The sequence below is a fragment of the Amphiura filiformis genome, chromosome 11 (assembly GCF_039555335.1).
Source record: "Amphiura filiformis chromosome 11, Afil_fr2py, whole genome shotgun sequence".
In the NCBI taxonomy this organism is placed as follows: domain Eukaryota; kingdom Metazoa; phylum Echinodermata; class Ophiuroidea; order Amphilepidida; family Amphiuridae; genus Amphiura; species Amphiura filiformis.
In genome coordinates, this window is record NC_092638.1 from 29,498,356 (window position 1) to 29,518,831 (window position 20,476).

Genomic DNA, 20,476 nt, shown 5'->3' on the forward strand with positions numbered 1-20,476 from the left:
AACGGCTTCTCTTCTTTCACAGTTCATGAGTTAACCATTGTGACTGAACGCAATGATGTGTGACGCTATACATTGGTCCACAATGACAAATAGGGATATACATACCTTTTTACATTTTGTAAAATATTTTTGACTTATTTAAAAAAAGTATTAGGAGGGAACTTATAAGTTGTGGACCCTATATCATATTAGTATCAATCACTCTTAGTGTTTTCTAGTTCTCCAGTTACCCACTCTGATCCCCAGCAGTCTTTTAAAGATGATTCACTCTTTATTGAGGTTAACAGAGTAACTTTACCTTAAAGCGATTTGCAGTCTTTCCTGACATTGTTTCGTAGTTCACACGTTTCGAAATAAAAGTTTATAGCATATCAGATGTATCACAATAACGTGTTTTTAGTTTAGATTGAAACGTATTATGATACCAGCGTTATCATGTTTATGAAATCCTTTTCTTCATGACTTCCTTATTAAGGTACAAGAATTTCATCATCATGATCATGCTCACTTAAAGGTGTTTTTGCAATGGTGTTCCGGAAAAAGGCTAGTGTCCCGCCGACCCGTTCTTTGAATGACTGTACCGGGACAACAAATTCCTGCGAAGCATGCTAGGGTTAATTTTGAGCTGAAACAGTACAATAAGAAGGCTTACAACTTTCCGGGACAACTTAGCACCGAAAATTGTGCAAGCCGGTGGTGTGGGTGGTGGTGGTGGTGGGGGGGTAGGTGGGGGCAACTGATGTGTGTTTGTGCTATAGAATTTAAGAATCAAGTGAATCTGTACTATAGACACAATGATATAGGATTTCACAATTCGTGTCCTATATAGCTACAAAAGTGTAACAATAACAACTATGTAGAATAATGCCGGATATTGTGGCTTCAAAAAGCAAGTTGCATAAACACATTTTTGCCAGCACTTAGTTGTAGGTTTTATGAGTTTTGTGTAGGCCTACTCAAATTGACATGATATATGCATACCCTTTATTAACCTATATATCACGTAGGCGAGACTACGTGTAAACGTATCTTACGGGTTCTTATGCAAAGGTTCTACCATAACTGCGCTCAACAATGCCAATGGTTTATACTTCTGAACATACAATTTGAGGCACAAATTCATGAGCTTAATATTGGCATAAAGCAGTTGCAGAAACAAAACAGTTTGCCTAAAGCATGTAAAGACAGTTTAAATTAAAAACAATCTCGCGCATAGTAGAATAAAGAATACAAATCGACTCACATTTAAAGTTAAACATTTAAATGCGCATTTTCCTTCCTTTTTAAGGTTATTAATTATTTTAAACTGTTGTGATTTGGTAGTTCACAGCATCTTACGAATGGTAGTGAGCTTTGGTAAAACTGTATTGCTCAATTAATAGCGAGTGTGTAGAAGAATTAAAATATCACAGATATTCTTTTATAGTGCTGCGGTTCTTGAGTTACGTTGTAAAGAGGGCTGAAACAACAACACTTTTGTAAAACGTACATAACTCATTAACAACAATAAATTAAGCAAGTTTGCAAATGATACGATTTGCAGAATGAACTTTGCAAAACATCAAGGTGTTATTTTTCAATAATATATTGATCTAGATAAAGAAAATCGATTTTTAGGTTGCTTCGACTAACAATACCTCGCCTACCCTTAATAATAGGTTACGAGAAGATAAAGGCGGGAATATCATAGCCAATGTTCACAAAATAGGCCAGGTGTACCAGGCACATGTTTATTTTTACTTCACTGGGTTATTCCGGTTTTTTTTCTACATCTATACATAGCTGTAATGCGCAGCATGGAACTATAACTAGAATACAGAGTTTCTAGAACTACGATAAAAATGGACATGGACAATACTCGGCATATTTGTACGCGGTTCTTGAACTGTTTTGCAAAATGACCATAGTTATTTCCAAATTGTATTATATTCCAAATTGTATTATACCCTATCGAATGCAAAGTCACTCGTCCTCATTTAAATACAATTCTACACTGTAAAAAATAACAGTGAAATTTACAGTAAAATACTGTAAAAAAGGCTAATTATTATCAGTATTTGGCTGTAATTGATAAAAACAGGCAAATACTGTATTTTTTAGTTTAAATTATCTAGGCCTATCAAAGCTAAAATTAAAATTGGAGTTATAATTCAACGTTTAAGCAATATCAATATCATCACTATACTGTAAGAATGGTCACTTATACGATTAAGTACTAAATATCACGTGACTAAATTTTACAGTAAAAGTGTGTGCAGCCAATCTGCCAACCAAAACCTGTAAAATTTACAGTATCCTGTAAAAAAGATGAATTTTACAGGTTTCAACTGTATTTTCTTGACAGGAAACTGCAAATTTTACAGTTAGGCGATGTAAAAAAACTGTTCTATGGGAAGGGTGGACTTTTGAAGTCAGTCAGCATTTTTTATCCTAAACACATTCTCAAGCTCTAAAATAACTCGCCAAATATACCTATTTTACAGCATTTTGAGTGTGTTCATTTTACAGGATACTGTAAATTTTACAGGGTTTTGTTGGCAGATTGGCTGCACACACTTTTACTGTAAAATTTACAAGATTTTTTTTACAGTGTATCCTCCGTAAGGTACCACGGGACAATTCGCATGATAATACAACAAAGCAGGTATGAAAGGTTGTGGAATCGGACTAGAGACCTGTCCCTCTGTCAATTAGTCAGAACCACCCCGGTTCCGGCATTCCGTGTATCTGAGGGTACTCATGCTCGTCGGCGAACTTTGAAAACACCCCCTTTTGCAAGTTTTCAGGATAAAAACATCCCTATTTGTTACGATTTCGCGATTTTTTTGCCCTTCAATAATGCCTCTTTTTCGTTAAAACGCGAACGACATTTGTAATATACCCCCACCACTGTGTAACATAGTAACTTGAAGTAGAACCTGCTTCGCCCATTGCACGGATACACTGCAGGTACACTTTCCGATCTACCTCAGAGGTAAAAATTAATTATAGGCTACATGTACTAAAGAGGATAAAAAACGGAATCATGAGGTACGCTGAACTCTTGAAATGCCATCTAGAATGCGGCGCACACAATAAACTTCAAAGGTAAAAAACTCTTGGGTATAGTCATACGAGACCTTCCCTTACTACATGTATGCAGCCCTGTACCTTTATGAAGGCTGAGTTATGGATTCAGGAAGATAAAATCCGGGGGAAAACGCATCAAAAAGCCAAAGTGTCTACTCTGTCGTCATTTCACGTCATTTCACTCAATACAATGTTAAATCTTACGTGAAAATATCAAAACCGTGTAACGTGAAAAGGCATATACTCAGGAAACGTTATACCCAAGAGGCATTTCGGAGATCTGGTAAACTGGGCCCCTCATTTTGCCTTTCACTACTACATTAAATTAATAAATTACTCACAAAATAGTCACTTTTCATTGAATAACCAGAATAAATAATAAAAGCTTACCTGGATTTGGTGGCTCCTCAGAATCATCCATTATTTGTCACAGGTGTCAACAATTCAAAATGAAAAAAATATTTCCACGTCAAAAGAGGTTTAAATATCTACAAGCTATAGTTCCAATCGTCCATAAATAAACTTCAGTCAAGTTTTGTTAGTGATAGCGTTTAAGTTAGTTATGAGTAAACCTTTTAATAGATCCTATATATTTTGACGTGGGTGTTGCCGGAATCTCTCCAGGGTGACCTCATGATAACTAAATCGGAAAGGATCACACATTGAACTGGCCACTTCCCTAGCACCCGGAAAGACACTGCCATACCTATATGCAAAATATGGTGTATAGTCCAGTAAACTTTTAGGCTATAATAGTTAGATATTTAGGCCTTATTGATAGAGATGATATTGTTTAATGATAATTTATAATAAATAAATTCGCCAATCAAAATGATTTATTTGACTAATTTAGCATATTTGCAAAAGTTTTATCAAAGTACATTTGAATGCGTGTAATTTGTTTTCCGAGCAAACACAAAACATTATACAGAAGCGTTTAGGCCCTATATGTCGGTTTATATAAAGAGTATAAAAGGTTTTAATAACTTTCAGAAATCATTTTGTAAAACTTTATGCAAAACATTCTAGCAAAATGTTATTAAGTGTTGACAAAATATATATTTTGCGAAAATATTTGCCAAACAAATATTTTTTGTAATAGCATTTTTGACAAACTTTTTTAAAATGTTTTTTTTTTCATATTTGACTTTTTACCAACGTTTTATGACTTTTATATAACCCGACATTTTATTAAAACGTGTTTACCATAATCAAAATGTGTTTATAACACGTTTAAAACGTTTGAAAAAAGCTTTTTGTGTTTGCTGGGGGCCAATTATCAATATATATCTGTATGAATTATATAACATATTAAATGATGAAATTTTCAGTTGTGTTCGGTTTGTAATATTCTATTATAATGATTAAATGAGCGTCTACCTCCACCCTCGTATCACAGCTTCTACATTGATTAGCCCTTTGGTATCTTACATCATTCTAACCTAGGGTATCACATTATTGTTTTAATATCTTTTCCCATTTGTTGTAGGCGAATTAAGTATAACTTAAATCAGGATTCGGAGTCGCGGAAATTGTGAAAATTTGGCCACTTCAGTTGGCTTAAATTGGCGCAAACATAAAAACAAATGCTGAGAATTATATGAATGAGAAAAAAACTGCTTTTTTTTAAATATCCTTATAAGTCAGAGGTTAAAGCACCAGGTAATAATTGTATTTTTAACTTCAAAACAAAATGTGAGGCGGATGAGGCACTTAATATCCAGGTTGACAAACTTACAAATTGTTGTATCATTATTATTATTATTATTATTCGAAATGTGTGTATGAAGTGAAACTTGAACCAAACTTAACCAAAACTTATTTTGTACATGTATGTAGAACGATGTTTTACTATGATAGATTTTTTTTTAAATAAAGATTTGTTTTCATATATATTTTTGGGTCAACAATTGGGCTATTCCAGTTGGTACCCATACACCCCCTATGGAAGGCATGACCTTAATCTCCCACAAATGGAGTGTGAATTTCAAATGGAGTCACCCATTCTGGTAGAGCCTCATTTGCTCGGTGATGTCTTCAATACGGGGTTGAATGTAAATTATTTCAAATGGAACATCCCAATGTTATATTCCTCCTGATTTCTTTTTCATTTAGATTTTTCGTGTTTCCCCCTTTTACCTGAAAAGAATATCGTATTCACCTCTTCCCCTTGTAAGAATGGGTGACCATAGCAGTGACTTGGGAGGTTGGCTATAAATCCATGTTTTAATAAGCTACATGACATATAATATTATTGCATCAATTAGCATAAACATAGGCATTAGCCAAGTCACTTGTCACTGATTAATCAGATAACAAGGCAGTTTGGTTCACCCCAGAAGGACTGCTCTGACAGGACTTCCTCTTTAAAACAAAATCACATCCCTCATAAATACCACCATTCCACTGGTAAAATATTCAGTAGTATAGGTAACATTGTCGGTAAACACACTCAAACCTCAAACCTTTCTGTAGTCTACAGGTCTACAGGTCTACGTGATATAAGAATACTATCACACTGAATCGTAAAATGAATGTTTGTATAAATCGCTTGATGATTGGAATTTGAACAGATCGAATCCAGGATATCCAATCCATAACAAGTTATCATACATAGCAACCGAGGAGAAAGTATAGATAGGCCTATTTATTTTCAGTTCATTTTATTTGAGAAGGCATAATATAGAATACAGTCTAAATGTTTTCGCCTTAGCAAGGAAATTCCATAGCCTTAGAACGTTTTTTGGTTTTGTTGTTGGTGGTGGTGGGGTTTTTTTTTTTTTTGTTTTTGGGGGGGGTTGTGTGTTATTTAATATACTATATTATTTATGCACATGAGTAATAACCAAAGTCTGAAAAGAAATTTGATTTTCTAGGCTCATTTCCCTAAAAAAGAAGGTAATTCCCTTCCTTAAAAAAGAAATTTGTGGTCAAAAGTGGTAACTACAACCGGAATTTTTGCAGTATTTCCTGTACGTTTTTGCTCCTCTATCAAAACCGCTTTAACAAATATAACTCAAATTTTGGAATAGAATTGTTTTAATGCTATTCTCAATGTGTAGAAAACACAATGTGAAAAAATCTGCCCAACCGGCTTAATGTTCAACCTTATCCGCCTACAGGATCTTATTATCGGGTATTCTTCTTTTAAATGGAAATTGATATGGAAATAATAAATTGAATTGAATTGAATTAAATAATTATCAATTGTCGGTTTGTCAGATTCTTTGGTTGCTAAACTGCTAGTGCTCCCTTCATACTAAAAATTAATTATGTAAATAATTTCATAATTAATTAGGTAATTGACCAATTAATTAATTAATTAATTAATTAATTATTAATTGATATACTCAATTACTTGAGTATTCATATATAGAAAGATATTTCACTAAGGGTCTAAGTATTGTGAGACTAAACATTCGGCGTTGTGGTTGATTTTGTTCAGGTATTTCGAGTACTTTAATGTTGTATACACTTTTTACCTTTGTTTACAAATTCATTATCATTACCAACTTAACTTGCGAGGTCATGGTGTCATATATTTTACAGAATAATTATGTCAGAAAAATAATGTTTAGTTCACGTAACGGGGAAATGACGTACTTAATTGTTTACTTGTTAGTTCTCTTGCTATTGTTTTCCCTAAAGGTTATGAGAGTGGTCATCATCTCGATCTTTGGTCAAATCGTCCGTTTTCTGAACAAATATCGTCATGAATGACTATACTGCATACTAACGAGTACCACGCGAAATTAACGGCTACATGCCGCTATGTACTCTATGTCGAAGGGTTGCTATGTCGAAGGCTCGCTTTGTCGAATGTTCGCTGTGTCGAATGTTCGCTATATCGAAGGCTCGGTATGTCGATGCTATGTCGAATGTCCGCTATGTCGAATGTTTGTTATATCGAAGGTTCGCTATGTCGAATGTTTGGTATGTCGAAGATTCGCTATATCGAAGTTTCGCTATGTCGGAGGTTTGTTTTGTCGAAGTTTCGCTATGTCAAAAATAAGGTTTACTATGTCGAATTTCATATGAAATAAGGTTTTCTATGTTATATCCGAACCCTGACCATAAACTTAACCATAACCCGAGCTAATCTCATTTCACATTCGACATAGCGAACATTAGCATTGACGTAGCCGACGTTCACAGATTAAGTACATTAATGCTGGGAAGTAAGACACATAACATAGGCAGACAGCACCCGACATACATACACCGATAGACAGACAGATGGAGCAAAAATTGTCAGGTTTGTAATCTTCGTAGAGAGGTACGTCTTTAAATTAGGAGATTTCAAATCTTCTTGGCTATTTCGCGTAAATCCGTTTCAATTTCATTATTAGATTGATTTTAATTCAGGATATACCAACAAAATTGACAAATTCGTGCTTTTAATTTCTGATTTCTGCTAACAAGAGAAGTTTAAGCTTATTTCCCCTTGCTCAAATTAAATTTTTCAACAAGTTGCCAATCATTCTATGCCAAGGTAATTTTACCTACCCTTTTTATGGGACTCACTTGATGCATTACTATAGGATCCACACATAAGAAAATGGGGAATAATTCTGGAATACCCTGCGCACAAATATAACCCTAACCCTAATCTTAACCCACCCTAATTATAACTCTAACCCTAATCATAACCCACCATATTATAACCCAACCCTAATCCTTAACCCTAATTATAACCCTAATCTAACCCTAACCCTAAAACACAGGGTGGACAGGGTATACCAGAATTATTCATTATGCAAAAAAACGAGGCCGTTTTAAAACATTGACCTCGCAAGAAAACCTCATTTTGAACCCATGTCGATCTCATTCAGTGTTGCCGATGCCTTATAAGCAGTAAAAGCACAAAGGCGTTGCGAATCAAAATTGACCTCCCAGTCGGCGCCAAATGTCCACGGGTTTAAAAATGCTACGGAGGCAACGGAGGAACACTTCATTGATAAACAATCCAATACATATTGATGTATGTCGCTACATCAACTTTTTATTAAGAAGCACAGTTTTGTTTTAGTTAAATGGTTAAAACTGGAAAATAGGATTTCTGCCATCCGACTCGTCTTAAACCACAGGTAAAAATAATACTAACATGATATGTCAGACAACGCGATTACTTTCCATGAAAGATGATTTGTATGAAGTGCGACCTCTCGCAGCAAACGATTCGACTAAAAGTGGTAGTTTTTAGTGCGACCTCTTGCTCTAAGCATAGCATGTGAATTTAGCGGAGAGGGCCGCATTTGTTACGAGAGAAAATTGAATAATTATTTTTTGCCTGCCATCAGTTCAGCTCATGAGAAAAAATGACTGAATTATGTATAATACGCATTTTTGTGTGCCTGTTTTGTCAAGATACATAATATGAGGTAAAGGTAAAGGAAACGATCCTGTATAAACAGTGATCGGAGTGCCCATCTCATTGGCAATTGGGCCAGACTCCTCCATGTAATGTTGCTATAGGGGGATCGCTACACCTCCACCACAGCGAGTCTGTTACCTTGCCAGCATTTAAGAATGCCGGTACCTATTCATACACCTGGGTGGAGAGGAGTAATCGAGATAAAGTGCCTTACTCATGGGCACAACACGATGGCGTCACCGGGACTCAAACCCGCAACCTTCCGATTATTAGTCGGTGCCCGTTCCGCTAGGCCACCGTGCTCCCTTACATAATATGCATGTATTGCATTTGCACTTTTTCTGCTTTTATTTTGACGTTATTTCCCCTACCTCAAATTAATTTTTCATTTTGTTGTCATTTTTAAGGAGAGAAGCTTATTTCCCCTACCCCATCGAAACATTATGGTCCGATTTTTCGAAGCTTGGCTAGTGGTCAGGCTTCCTAAGCCAGTAGGCTAGTCCTACCAATGTGGATATATTTTATTGATTTATCTTTCTGTGATGTATGATGTGAAATTGTAAGCACTGGTATATAGGACTAACTGATGGCTTAGGAAGCTTCGAGAAACCGGCCATTAACGATTAATTCATTACGATGTCAGACGCGACGTGAGATTTTTGTGTGGTGGAGCGGAAAAAAACGGAAATTTACTCAATCCAGCGGGAATAACGCGAAAAAACGAGCGATTTTACTAATGCGCGCGGGGGCTTTGAGACGAATTATTAAATCAAGATGGCCTTAGAACTCTATATACTATATAGATCATCGATTGATATTCGAATCCGTGGTAAAGCTTAAAACTGAGGGAGTTTCGTAAAATTCTTATATTTCAAGAACGGCAAGGTCAAATGTCAAAATTAAAAAAATATGTGATAGCTGATTTATTTCTCAACCACACCAAGTATATAGTTATGTTTAGTTGTGGCGTTAAAATACCCAAACAATTACTAGTACGTTTCCAACGATACAGTTCTTTCATGCAGGGACACCCTGTATAAGATCCACTAACTTATAATAAGAAACACACTGCAGTTGTTTTATTTAAATGGCTGAAACTGGAAAAAACAAATAATGCTGACAGGATATCGGACAACGCAATTGCTATCAATTAAAGATGGTATGCATAAAGTGCGACCTCTGACAGAAAATGACTTAGAAAAAATGCCATTGAAATTGTTTATTTGCATAATAAATACAATATGGATATACTAATATACATCACACTCAAATTCTAAGCTCGCACTGTAACATTGATCTAAAACTATTTTTTTTAGTCCAACTATTTCTCATGAAGTTGATATACATATGAATTGTAATATCACAATTTACTATAATATGATAAAGCAGCGGCCGATTTTATCCATATATGTAAAAGCATTAAATTTGTAATACTTGATTCAGAGTTTTTCTGATAACAAAAACAGTATACCTTCTGCGCATTGAGAGTGTTGACAGTCCATTCTCTCAAAGCTGGCACACTTCATTTCATGACATCACACTAGTTTCTAGGTCAAATCTGTCTCGTTCGAAGGAACTCACCACTTACAGTTGGTTTTTGCGGAATATCAATTTTAAACGACTTATTCTCTCAAAAAAAGGGGTCATTTTCATTGTCCTCATAATATTAGCTTGCCAATGATATGATGTTGTCCGAGCAATATATATGCCCTTTAAACAACGAGCTGTTTAATAAAGAAAAGGGTGGTGACGTCAACATCCAATGACACATAGGCCAAGATGACAAGTGGCGAGAAGCGGAGAAATTGTATTGAACTTGATATTGGTAGGTGTACAAGGTTTAGGTCTGTATAGCTCTCTATTTATGTTTGCCGTGCATAAACTGCAAGCAATTTCGTGATGCCACGTGTGGTTAAAAATTGATACTATGCCTGTAAACTTACTGTATTGTAATACAAATCCACAGATTATAAGAAAATGGGGAATAATTCTGGAATACCCTGCGCACAAATATAACCCTACCCTAATCTTAACCCACCCTAATTATAACCCTAACCCTAATCATAACCAACCATAATTATAACCCCAACCCTAATCCTTTTTCCTAACCATAACTATAACCCTAACCATAAAACACAGGGTGCGCACGGTGTACCAGAATTATACCAATGGTTCATTTATATGCAAAAAAGTGGCCGTTTTAAGTTTGACCTCGTAATAAAACCTCATTTGAACCCATGTCGATCTCAGTCAGTGTTGTCGATGACTTCTAAACAGTAAAAGTACAAAGGCGTTGTGAATCAACAATCGACCTCCCAGTCCGCGCCACATTTCCTCGGGTTTAAAAAATGCTACGTTTAGCCAACGGAGGAGCACTTCATTGATAAAGCATCCAATATATAATGATGTATGTTGCTCCATCAACTCGTTAGTAGGTTTTTTTCATCTAGGTCGGAAATGCACTTATATTAAGAAGCACAGTTTTGTTTTAGTTAAACCCGGGTAGTTAAATGGCTAAAACTGGAAAATATGATTTCTGCCATCCGACTCGTCTTAATCCACAGAGCTTATAGGTAAAAATAATACAAACATGATATGTCAGACAAAGCGATTACTTTCCATGAAAGATGATTTGTATGAAGTGCGACCTCTCTCAGCAAACGACTCGACTGAAAGTGATAATTTTTAGTGCGACCTCTTGCTCTAAGCATATCATGTGAATTACACATCGTATTTAGCAAAGAGTGCCGCATTTGCCACGAGAGAAAATTGAATAGTTATTTTCAGCAAACGACTCGACTAAAAGTGATAGTTTTTAGTGCGACCTCTTGCTCTAAAAAATGCTACGTTTAGCCAACGGAGGAACACTTCATTGATAAACCATCCAATACATATTGATGTATGTTGCTCCATCAACTCGTTAGGTTTTTTCTCATCTAAGTTGGAAATGCATTTATATTAAGAAGCACAGTTTTGTTTTAGCTAAATGGCCAAAACTGGAAAATATGATTGATTTCTGCCATGCGAATCGTCTTAAACCACAAAGCCTATAGGTAAAAATAATACTATAAACACTAACAGGATATCAACCAACGCGATTACTTTACATGAAAGATAATTTGTATGAAGTGCGACCTCTCTCAGCCAACGACTCGACTGAAAGTGATAGTATTTAGTGCGACCTCTTGCTCTAAGAATAGCATGTGGATTATTTAGCGAAGAGGGCCGCATTTGTTACGAGAGTATATTGAATAATTATATTCTGCCTGCCATCAACACAGTTCTGTTCATTTAGAAAAAAAATGACTGAATAATGTATAATACGCATTTTTGTGTACCTTTTTGTCAAGATACATATATGCATGTATTGTATTTGGTCTTGTGGAGTTAAATTTAAGACGTGGTCCATAGTATTTAGTGGTGCACCGCAGAACTCAAACACACTCATTGGCAGGGGTTATAGCACTGTTTAAAATTTCACTGTTTAAAAGAATGTTGATCAGAAAAGTAAACAAAGTTGTCCAAAATAAAAACTTGATTATTTTAAACAACAACAAATGAAAAGTCAAAAAGATCAATTTATGCTGATCAATGCTGATTTGCCGCCATTTTAAACAACGAGTTGTTTAATAAAGAAAACAGGTGGTGACGTAAACAGCCATTGACACATAAGCAAAGGTGACGAGTGGCGTGAAGCAGAGGAATTTTATTGAACTTGATTTTGGTGAGTGTACAAGTTTTAGGTCCGTAAGGCCTGATTTATGTAAATGTTTGCCGTGCACAAACTGCAAGTAATTTCGCGATCCACGTGTGGTTAAAAATAATAGATACTAGAGAGATTGCGATGTTCAAAACGCAGCAAGTGCACCGTACGTTTTCACGTACGTTTTTACGTACGTTAATACGGTGTTAAATATTGCTAGTCTCGGTTCCAAACTGGATTGTGCTCATTCGTCACGAAGGAGAACAAGTCGGCTGGAATAAAGACTATAAATCTGATCTAATCTAATCTAGGTCGATAGAGGGCATAGTGATTGAAAAATTAACAGTAAGCGCAGGCTTCTCAGTCTCTGCCTAATTCAAACAGCCCGCTTTTGATTTTGAATAAAATTTTGACTTGACATGCTGCTTAAACTGTATTTTTGTGCTCCCCAAATATTATAGTTGCCCAAAAACATATAGTTTGGTAGATTAAAGATCACTACATCCAAATATCATGACTTTACTTTCAAAATGAGACCTTTTCGTCCTAAAAATTGGGCGCGTTGCACGAACTTCGACATGATGTAAAATCACTTTTATACTACGTTGGAATCCAAAATGGGAAATCGCAATGTCATTCTTTGTACGCAAAGTATCACACACATTTCAATAGGCAATCTCTGCGTATGGACATCGCGTATAAATTTAGTCGATTTTCAGCACATCGCTGTAAAAATCACTTTTATGTAAAATCACTTTTATACTACGTTGGAATCCAAAATGGGAAATCGCAATGTCATTCTTTGTACGCAAAGTATCACACACATTTCAATAGGCAATCTCTGCGTATGGACATCGCGTATAAATTTAGTCGATTTTCAGCACATCGCTGTACCTTTATTATAATCATTTGTTACAAACATAAAGGGTCATAATAGTACTTAGACTTTCCTTCGTATGTTCATTATCATTGATTGCCTTTAACATATTGTGAAATGCTCAAATTTTGTGCATTTTCAACGATGTATCTACGTTTATTTCGGACGTGGAAAATCTTCAAAACTCGCTAAATACGTCTCCTCGCTTCGATACAGGAGAGTGGTTTTGAATAGATCAACGTACGTCCGATACCTACGTTTGGAAATCGCAATCTCTCTACTATGCTTGTATAAACTTACTGTATTGTAATATGAAGTATGCTTGCACAGTTAAGCTAAACCACGCCACCCTTTTCGTATTATTGACCATTTCGTTGCCGTTGACGGCTTTTGGCTCTGCTAACTTCAATTAGGCCAGAGTTAGCGGAGTACAAGCACAATGGAAGTATATTGTGTTTAGCATTTTTGCTAATCTTAATCTGCATAATTAATTAGGGTTAATTTCTTTAAAATAGAACGGTTACCGCACCATAGCTGAACCATGTGGCTTCGGCACTATATTGTGGTATACCACTGTCAGTCTGTCACCCGAGGATCACACCTTCTTGGCATTTCGAGATAGAGACTCAAAATAGGAATATTTACCAGAGTCTTATGAGGAGTAGCCCCCTGGTGGGGAAATTATTTCTATTACATTCTGTACTTTTTATCTTTTTCATTTGATCCCACTCGGGGGGCATATCTTCTTGACATTTCAAGATATTAAAAGGACCCACAATTTGAATATTGACCCAGGTCAAACGAGAAGTGTCAACCCCGGTAGGAACATTTTAATTTGTTACTTTTTTTCTCTTTCATTTGACACCACTGGGGGTGTCATATCTTCTTGAAATTTCGAGATATAAAGGACCCAAAATAGGAATATTGACCCGGGTCTTATGAGGAGTGTCAACCCCGGTGGGGAATTTTTTTAAATACATTCTTTGCTTCTTTTTCTTTCATTTGATACCACTCGGGGGATCATATCTTCTTGGCATTTGGAGATATGAAAAGGACCCAAAATATGAATATTGACCCAGGTCTTATGAGGAGTGTGACCGCTGGCGGGGAAAATATTTTTATTATATTTTTTACTTTCTTCTCTTTCATTTGACACCACTCGGGGGTACATACCTTCTTGGCATTTTGAGATATGAAAATGACCCATATGAATATTGACCAGGGCTTATTATGAGTGCCACCCCGGGTGAAACAATATTTTTATTATATTCTTTACTTCTTCCTCTTTCGTTTGACACCACTTGGGGGTTCATACCTTTGTGGCATTTAAAGATATGCCCATTTGAGACCAAAAGGTTAGTTAGCTAGTAGCCTAGTAACCTAGTAACCTAGTAACCTAGTAACCTAGTAACATACACTTATTCATATTTATTTTCCATAAAAATCATTACATTACATTACATCAAAAAGAAAAAGAAAATGAACTCTAATAGCCTCTAATTAATTATGCATATTATTTAGCAAAATGTTAAACGTACTTCTATTTTACTTGTACTGCATATGTACAAAGTCTGAGCTAGATAGTCCTTATAGTTACTTGGCAAATTATTTTTGCATAATTGGAGTATGCAGTTTACATCTTTGGCCTCCTTTCCAGTTTTCTGCTTCGCTAACACCGGCCTAATTGGAGTTAGCAGTGCCAAACGCCACCAACGGCAACGAAGTGGTAAATTACGAAAAAGGTGGATAGTTATCATCAGCAATGCTAAGGGTTTTTTTATCACACAGATTACAAAATCGCATTCAGTTTTAGGAGCAGCACACATACATAAAATAGCGAAAGGAATCATTTGTGAGTTAAGGCTTTCTGGCTCTCAACCCTCGTCATGTAGAAGAAAAAAAAACAAAAACAAAAAAACAGTATGGAATAAAGCTGCCACCTTTAGTTCATAACTTGTCTAAAGGGACATTATGGTTCAAGCTCTCTGAGCTTTCTTCATCAGATGCCAAAATCTAACTTTGAAATGGGTGATGTGGGGGAATGAGGCTATCCGTCTGGTTACCAACAGCTACCAACCTTCAATTAGTTAGTAAAGTTTTCTGAAATTGAGCCTTTCTTAGAATCAATCCATATAGCTTCATTCTTATTTAAATCAATTTTACAACCTGAATAATGTGCAAAGGTGTCAAGGGTTGAAAATAAATTATCAAACGACTCAATAGAATCATCAACAAAGCAAATGGTTTCATCCGCCATCATACTAAATCTTAACCTGATCCCCAATCATTAGAATCCCACGAATATTTGGGTTATCCCTAATTGCAATACCCAAAATTTCCATAACAAAAAGGAAAGGGCAAGGGGAGATTGAGCAACCTTGAAATATACCTTGGTTCACCGAAATGCGATCAGTTAGAAACCCATTATTCATAACGTAAGACTTTCTAGAAGTATAAAATGCAGACACCCATTTCAAAATTCCCAAAATTAAAATGTTTCAAAACATTAAAGAGAAAGTCATGATTAACACTATCAAATGCTTTTTCAATGTCAAGTAAGAGTACAGCAGCTGGCAAATTGTTAGCTTCGGTAGAATCGATAATATCCATAAGCAATCTGATGATGTTACCAATATTTCTGCCTTTCAAAAAACCAGCCTGGTTAGTATGAATAAGATTATCTATGCATTTCTTCAAACGATAAGCCATTGTTTCTGCAAGACAAAAGACCATTTTCAAATTAAATGAAGCCAACAGCAAATCACAAATATCGTTCCAAAACACAATATAAAACTCCAATGGACTACCATCAAAACCTGGAGCCTTATTAAGATTCATAGATGAAATAGTTTGAAAATTTTCATTTTTAGTAAGGGGTTGATCAAGAGTAATCTTATCTTCAACTTGGCAACTTAAAAAAATTATTACTTGAAAGTCACTACTTTCTTATAATTGACAGTCTTACTCTGTGTGCAGTACAGCTATAATGAAAGACAAAGATAAGAAGACTAGTTTGCGTCTGACGTCACTGTCAATCAAATTCTCTACGATCCTTGATTGGCTAATAGCGCGTATAAGGCCGTATAAAATTAATGTTTTGGTTCTCGTCCCCTCCCTCCTCAATTTCTGGGATTTGTCAGATTTTTTTTTTTTTTTAAGATTTTTTAATTATTTTAGACTTTGGAATGATTTATGAATTTTTCATACATATAAATAAGTTTATTAGAGAACAAGGATCACTTCCAATTCTTTTTGTGGTACTCTAGGGGGTTTATCCCTCAGAATCTCAAACAAAAAAAAAAAAAAGTGCCTCATCGTTTCCTCGAGCACTGTTGGAAAAGACCGAAAACTACTGACAGTGCTGATTTTACATTGAGAAAAAACAAAAAAAAAAAAACACCTCCTCCCTCATCAATTCATGAAAATCCTCTGGACGAGAACCAAAATATTAATTTTATATGGCCTAAGGAAGGTCGATTCATCTGGCTGGTGCCGATCGGAGAAAAGGAATAGCAGTGAATGGCGAAAAATACGTACTCTTACAAGGCAAAAGGCAACTTTTCTAGGCATTGTGGACATGGTGCCTTCGCCAAAAAAAGTTTCATGCTATTAAGACCTAACTTTTGAGATGGTTTGTATGTTTAAAAAAGGTGCAAAATTAACAATAAGGCGCCCGGTTTTACCGCCGTGTTCAGCAACTCATATCATCACGACACTTGTAAACAAACCGTGCTCGGAGTTTGATTGACAGATTACGTCAGACGCAAACTAGTCTTTTTATCTTTGTCTATCATTATATCCTCAACATGGCATTCACACCACGTCTATCTGACTCCCTCTGACCACGGGGTTATCTGAAATGGAAGGTTTTCACAAGTCCTCCCGCATACCTTGGTGAACTCCTGAGACATGTAATTGCAGAAGCTGACTTCCTCAGGCAGGACAGATCTCTCGTTAGACATTTCTCTTAATTTTCTCTCCTTTGTTTCTTTCTTTCTTTGTTTCTTTCTTTGTTTGTTTGTTTCTTTGTTTGTTTCTTTGGTTCTTTCTTTCTTTGTTTCTTTCTTTCTTTCTCTCTCTTTCTTTCTTTCTTTCTTTCTTCTCTCTCTTTCTTTCTCTTTTTCTTTCTTTCTTTCTTTCTTTCTTTCTTTCTTTCTTTCTTTCTTTCTTTCTTTCTTTCTTTCTTTCTTTCTTTCTTTCTTTCTTTCTTTCTTTCTTTCTTTCTTTCTTTCTTTCTTTCTTTCATTCTTTCTTCCATCTTTCCTTTTCGCCAAAAAGCAGAAAGGGCGTTGCGCATTAGGGATAAAGAAAGTTGCCAATCCATCCAACCATTTTTGAAGTCCAAGTCAGTCTGAATTTTTAACATAATCATTTTGTGTATTATAAGACATATTGTAAGAGTGATCAACGAACACATTTATCACTGTTTCAATCGCTTCATTGAAGAAGAACTTATCACTGCTTACTAGACACAACCGCTATGCTTCAAGATCACGGTAAATGACTGCATACATAAACACCAGACTCAATGCATATACCCCTAAAGCTGCAGTCACCAAAAATAGCCACCGCATTAAGGCTTACATAAATATGGGTACAAAAATAGCGCGAATAACGAATAGGTACCTTCGTTAGCATTTGAGCTTAATAGGAAGTGAGGCTACTGAGGCTACAAAACTACAAGCGTCAAAAGACGTGACCGTGTTTGAAGTTGAAATCGAGGAACCTAAGGGGACATACTTGGCACTGTCTTACATACTTAATGGAGTCATTCTGAGCATACAATAGATCGCTTTAAATTGATATATAGCATACAACTTGTAATCTAAAATATTGTATGGATGCGTCACTGATTCATTTGCTGGTTCGATCATATATAAGCCGAAATTGACTCTCTTCTTCTGATCCATGTCACAAAAACGTGTGTTAAGTTATGATACTAAGCAGAATTGAAGCTGTGCTATTCCCGGTGCTATTGTTGAGGACTGTTATCACACAGGAAAGTGTTTATTGAATGACTACGCTGTCATGATGGTATAGTAACTTATTGCAAAACAGTCACACTTGTGCAGCTGTAAATTGTACCTACTGTAAAGGATCTTAAGACGAAAACCCTTCTTGCCAATACTCGCTGGCTCCTCACCAACTTGGAATCTAGGGTGCGGCGTTTTTGATTCAAATTCTTTAGATCTATTCTATAGATCGTAATCTTCATACTTGTTGCAGTTGGTACAAATGTTCAAGTATCGAGTTGATACATGGAATAATTGGCTAGTTCTTCTTATGGCTAACAGACATCGATTAAGTCATTTGAACCTTTGCTGGCAAAGGCTGCTACCGTGAACTGGGTTTAACAGTACAGGGTATTCCGGATTTTATTCAACATCAAAATGGATTTACTACCGTGGCGAGTTTTTCTGGTGGCGATACAGTTACACATAGTACTCTACTTTTCAAAATTTGGGGAAGTTTTTGCTCAAGATATGATATATCCAAGGAGTGTACTTGACCTTGCAAGGTCAACAGTGTGCAGGTTAGTTTTTTCTTTAGGGGTTTCAATACAACAAAGGTTTAAACGCAAGGGACCTTAACCATTCGATAGTCCTAAAATCAAGATCAGTTTGTGTTTACATTGTGAAAATACCTTATTGTTTTGTGTTAAATTGGTTATCATTTTCCTGATGTTTTTGACAAAGAAATCCTTCCATGGTTGACAAATTGGCCTTCTTTCCAGTTTTTTCAATAACGACCGACTCAATACCTATTTTTCTATATGCGGTGTCAAATTTCTCATCAAATGACCTCGACTTCATGGCCGCGTAATTCCCGTTCACTTTCAAATTTTGCATACTGAGAGATGTTGATCAAATGTCTTAGACCAAAACAAAATCTTTTTTTTTTAAGTACATGAAGTTCTAGAAACGTTTACAGTGAACAAATTAAAATTTAATTCATTATTTTAAAATCTTAGGAAATTAACTTTTTACCTACTTTTTTTTAAAGCTAAGGTAATCAAATATATTTCTGCTTTAGCTTGTCACATACATTTAGCTGGTCAAAATTTATTTTTCGCTGAAAAATATAATCAGTTCCTAAATATTTTAAGATATTGATTTAAATTTTAATGTGTTAAAGTCAATGCACGATTACCGTCAAATTTTAATTTTGTTATTGTTAACCCATGCTGACATAGTATTAGTAATAACTACTGGGACGGCTTTCTGCCCATTAAAATGAAAGAAATCCCACTAGCTATTTCACGTATGAAAAAAAAATTGACTCATTTCATATCAAAAGATCGTACATTATGGCTTTAATGTCAGTATCAAATTTCACTTAAACTTCTCCAAAATTACCCATAAGACGTATGTCTGTCATCACGTGAACAACTTTTTACTGCCGGGTACGCAATTTGTAGTTGTGGTTAATAAACGGATATCCACTTTGGGAAATTGTCAGAGATGTGATTTGTAAAGGATTTGAATAGTGTCATCAATTAAAGGGTTTTCAAATAAAGGAAATTACAGCTCTGACAAGGGGCACGTTTTGACACCCATGAACCAGAAACATTTTGTGAAACCTTGATGCAAAACATTATGTTAGGCTATTACGAGTTGATTTATTTTGCAAATATTTTTTTACAAAATGTATTTTACAATAACATTTACAACATTTATAAAATGTTGATGCAGTGTTTTTTCATACAAAGCCTTTCAATAATGTTTTTATGACCTTTACTTAACCCGACATTTAAATGCTATTAAGACTAGGGGTCTGTTACCGTCAAGAAAAATTTTAAATATGTGGACAAACTCAAAAAAATAGAAATCGTTGATTCTTTTAGCATGGAAAGGGTTTAGGGGGACATTTTAAAATGACATTTAAAAGTTGCATTTGGCCTGTTGGCATGGTAACGGACAAACCAAATTTTAGTCGAAAATGACCAAAATTTACAATTTTCATTTTTGAAAAAGGGCAAAGTTTGGTCGAATGCCACCAATAAATAAGATGTGATATATTTTTTTATTTTTTCTCTTCAGATAGGTGCATGCTTTGGTTGTCCTTGCAAATGAAGAAAGAGCTTGTCACTCTTTTAAAAGATCCTTTAATTTTAAGTAGAAAAAACCCATTTTTGGGCAAAAATTGTAACTGTCATTTTACCCCAACATTGAAGGGGTGTAACTGTAAAGAAGAAGTTGATATTTTGTAAGTGTATGGTGGCATAGCTAGAGTGAACCCTTGCTGACAGATATATAGTTTCAAAAAATTGGGGTCTCAACTTCTAAAGACGTTCTGGCTTTTTAAAAGTACCAAGTTTTTGAAAAAATTTGTATTTTTTAAGGGGAATTTATGGCAAAAAAGACAGCTAGTTACCTGGTACAAACAACAGAGTTCACCAACTTTATGAGAACACCAATCAGGGGCTGTGCAATAATGATAAGCCCTGTAGGAA

The 20,476-nt window shown here is 35.5% G+C and overlaps 1 protein-coding gene across 2 annotated transcripts in view; it reads right to left on the minus strand.

Annotated features, from left to right (window-relative positions):
• Window positions 1–3,676, minus strand: part of LOC140164690 (uncharacterized) — a 49,355-nt gene extending 45,679 nt beyond the window's left edge. The window contains exon 1 of one of the 2 annotated variants that reach the window (XM_072188045.1): window positions 3,460–3,667. In XM_072188045.1, coding sequence (XP_072044146.1) covers window positions 3,460–3,490 — 31 coding nt within the window. In that variant the 5' untranslated portion in view covers window positions 3,491–3,667. Of the gene's footprint in view, window positions 1–3,459 lie in introns of both variants that reach the window. The other variant, XM_072188046.1, reaches the window with a different exon arrangement.
• Window positions 3,677–20,476: the final 16,800 nt, after the last annotated feature.